At 37.8% G+C, this 3,306-nt stretch overlaps 1 protein-coding gene across 2 annotated transcripts in view; it reads left to right on the forward strand.

The window, feature by feature from the left end:
• The window catches only part of LOC107591034 (phosphorylase b kinase regulatory subunit beta-like), a 78,306-nt gene extending 75,000 nt beyond the window's left edge, over positions 1–3,306 (forward strand). For both annotated transcript variants that reach the window (XM_016280038.1, XM_016280037.1), the window contains exons 26-31: positions 776–978; positions 1,132–1,266; positions 1,711–1,840; positions 1,980–2,087; positions 2,189–2,329; positions 3,070–3,306. In XM_016280038.1, the coding sequence (XP_016135524.1) occupies positions 776–978; positions 1,132–1,266; positions 1,711–1,840; positions 1,980–2,087; positions 2,189–2,329; positions 3,070–3,207 (855 nt within the window). In that variant the 3' untranslated portion in view covers positions 3,208–3,306. The remainder of the gene's footprint in view (positions 1–775; positions 979–1,131; positions 1,267–1,710; positions 1,841–1,979; positions 2,088–2,188; positions 2,330–3,069) is intronic.

Genomic DNA, 3,306 nt, shown 5'->3' on the forward strand with positions numbered 1-3,306 from the left:
TGACTTGTTTAGGACGCGAAACGTTAAGTTGTGGAAACACGACTCGACTTGGACTTGTCTGTCTCGGCTCTTGACTCGAGAATTGAATGCAAAGACTTACTTGTGACTTGCAAAACAATGACTTGGTCACACCTCTGGTAAATTGTAGTATTGTATTGTAGTAAAATACCGATATTTGGCACCAGATATTGATTTTCGTATCGCATGAAGAAGGACAATGATATATCGCCATATCGATATATTGTCCCACCCCTAATAAATTGCCATAGCAAAGCAATATTGATGTCTGCTGGGAACTATAAGGAGAAACAACAGCAGATCATGCAAAGCAAGCTAGCGCTAGCGCAAACCATCTTTTGCCGTTAAAATAGTACTGTCAGGATTTGCTGAAGATGCGCAATGAAGAATTAGTGAAAAGGTGTGGACACAGTTATTTTTGTGCCTGACATTATTGAATATGCATTTGTAGGAGTTTCCCTTTCAGACGCAAATTTTATGGGAGGAGAGTATTAAAATGAATCAAGCAGCAATATTTACTAACGTTTGCGCTCGTCAAATTACTGGTATTTGCGCAATTATTTAACACCCATAAAAAGCATGTCTTAAACTATTTTGCGCCTGTGTCGCAAGTAGATCACCCACACCTGATGATCATCGGCTCTGCTTATTTGTCAGTAAATCACCTGCAGAAATTTCCTCACCAGTCGGCGCTGTTTTGAAATTGCGGAGAAATCATTCATCATGATACAGACTGACGACAGTTCTGTTTTACCAGGTGACTCTCGGCCTGTTTGGGCATGAGGAGATCGTGATCTCTAACCCCCTGTCTCCAGGGGTCATTAAAGACATCATATACAGCAAGTGCAGCCCCCATGGCGAGCGAGAGGCTGTGCTGCAGCAGGAGCTCGTCATCCACATTGGCTGGATCATCTCCAACAACCCAGAGCTGTTCAGTGGCATGCTGAAGATCCGTGTGGGGTGTGCCGTCAAGCATTTCACAGCATGAGCCTAAATAATAATACATGCTCATGTCATTAAATAATCATATATTTTGCTATAGATCATTTGTGTCAATTATTTACATGGGTTACCTTCAACAATCTTTATTTGTGGTGTCTGTTTTTCAATCAGATGGATTGTTCAAGCCATGAAGCACGAGTTGAAGATTCGTGCTGGGGACATGCCACCTCAGGACATCTACCAGATGTCCCCTAGTGATGTCAAACAGCTCCTGCTGGATGTCCTCCAACCTCAACAGACTGGCAGGTGCAGGATGCCTGCCATCTGTGTGTTAGTGTAGATACCTGCCAAGACTGAATTATCTGCTGTGTCCAATTGCAATAGTAGCATACAGTTTATCATCATTTGATTATTCCTAGTTTTCAATTGGGCAGCTGAGGTTAATTATCAAGTAAAAGAATATGGTCTTCTTATAATGCAGTTGTAACACATTCACATTGTCAGGCTATCTATATGAATAAATAAAGGGGGGGAAAATACAATTTAAAATTTATATTAAAAAAATTATTTCAAATTGTAATATCTCACTATATTACTGTTTTTACTGTATTTTTGATCAAATAATTGCAGCCTCGTTAAGCATAAAAAAATCATACTGACCCCAAATTTTTTTAAATAAAAAAAAGCGTTCAAGGATTTCACCTTTGCAGTGGTTTTGAGGATTAATTTTAATCTTCGGTACTTCCATAGATCATGGCTCAATAGACGTCAGATCGATGGCTCCCTCAACCGCACTCCTCTTGGCTTCTATGACCGTGTTTGGCAAATCCTGGAGAGAACACATAATGGCATCACGGTTGGAGGAAAACATCTCCCTCAGGTAACATTTAAACATTTTTTGGAAGTCTTAAGCATAGTTGAATAGATGATAAATAATTGCATCATTAAATGATCATTTTAAATGTGTTCAGAATATCTGCATTTTGAGATGACCACTTCAATCTTTCACTTTTTTGCAGCAACCTACTCTATCAGATATGACCATGTATGAAATGAATTTTTCTCTGTTGGTGGAAGACACATTGAAGAACATTGTTTTGCCTGAGTACAGGCAGATAATTGTGGAGGTGAGGCACAATTTGTCCCTGCCACAGCTTTAACATGTTTTATAACACTAATCGGAAATATCATTTACCTGTCGTTTGTGTCTTTGATGACCTGAATGCAGCTGTTGATGGTGGTGTCGATTGTGCTGGAAAGAAACCCAGAGTTGGAGTTTCAGGAGGCTGTGGATTTGGACCGCTTAGTTAAGGATACCTTTGCTGACTTTCAGAAAGACCGCAGCAGACTGGATGGATCTGAGAAACAGGTGAAGGCAGATTTAATTAAGTTCAGTTAATGTTATCAAATGCTTGGATCAATCTACACTACTATTCAAAAGTTTGGGTTAAATAAAATTCCTAAATATTCGTGAAATATTTTCAATTTTTTTTTTTACAATTTTATATTTTAACATGTAGTTTATTCCTGTGATGGCAAAGCCGAATTTTCAGCAGCCATTACTCCAGTCTTTAGCATCGCGTGATCATTCAGAAATTATTTCCAATATGCTGATTTGAAAACAGTTGAGAAAACTGCGATTTATTTTTTTATTTTTTTGATGAATAGAAAGTTCAAAACAGCAGCATTTATTTGAAATCTTTTGTAACATTATAAATTCCTTTACAGTTTTGTGATCAATTTACTGCATCCTTGCAAAATAAAAGTATAAATTTCTTTAAAAAAGAAAAAAAAACTTCTTTTGAACAGTACTGTTTTTTTTAGTAAAACAAACAATATATTGATTAAATACACTTTTTTTATAATGACTATTCACTGCTTTTCACCTTCCAACAATTATGTAATGTCTTTGAATTATCTTCATTTGGTGGCTTTTCACAGTAAATTTTCATATGCACATTTCATTAACCAGCATATCAAGCAATTAAAAGATTGAGAGTCCTAATATTTGATCTATTTTAAAGCGCAGCAGCCAGTATGAATTTGAATACCATGTTTGCTTGCATTAGCATTCTGTGGTGATGTTACTAAGGTAAATATAATCCACAGGACAACATGGAGGCCTTCTACAACACACCAGCCCTGGGGAAACGAGGCACGTCCAGTTACCTCACGAAGGCAGTAATGATCCAGCTGCTGCAGGGAGAGGTGAAGCCCAGTAAAGATGACCCGTGTTCTGTCAGCTAACGCACCACACACTCCTGTCAACCTTACTTAGACTGCCATACAAGCCCAGTCATGCTAACATAGGATTGTTTTTGTCTGGAATATATTATATAGCATATA

The sequence above is a fragment of the Sinocyclocheilus grahami genome, unplaced genomic scaffold, assembly GCF_001515645.1.
Source record: "Sinocyclocheilus grahami isolate Dianchi unplaced genomic scaffold, SAMN03320097.WGS_v1.1 scaffold136.1, whole genome shotgun sequence".
Classification (NCBI taxonomy): Eukaryota; Metazoa; Chordata; class Actinopteri; order Cypriniformes; family Cyprinidae; genus Sinocyclocheilus; species Sinocyclocheilus grahami.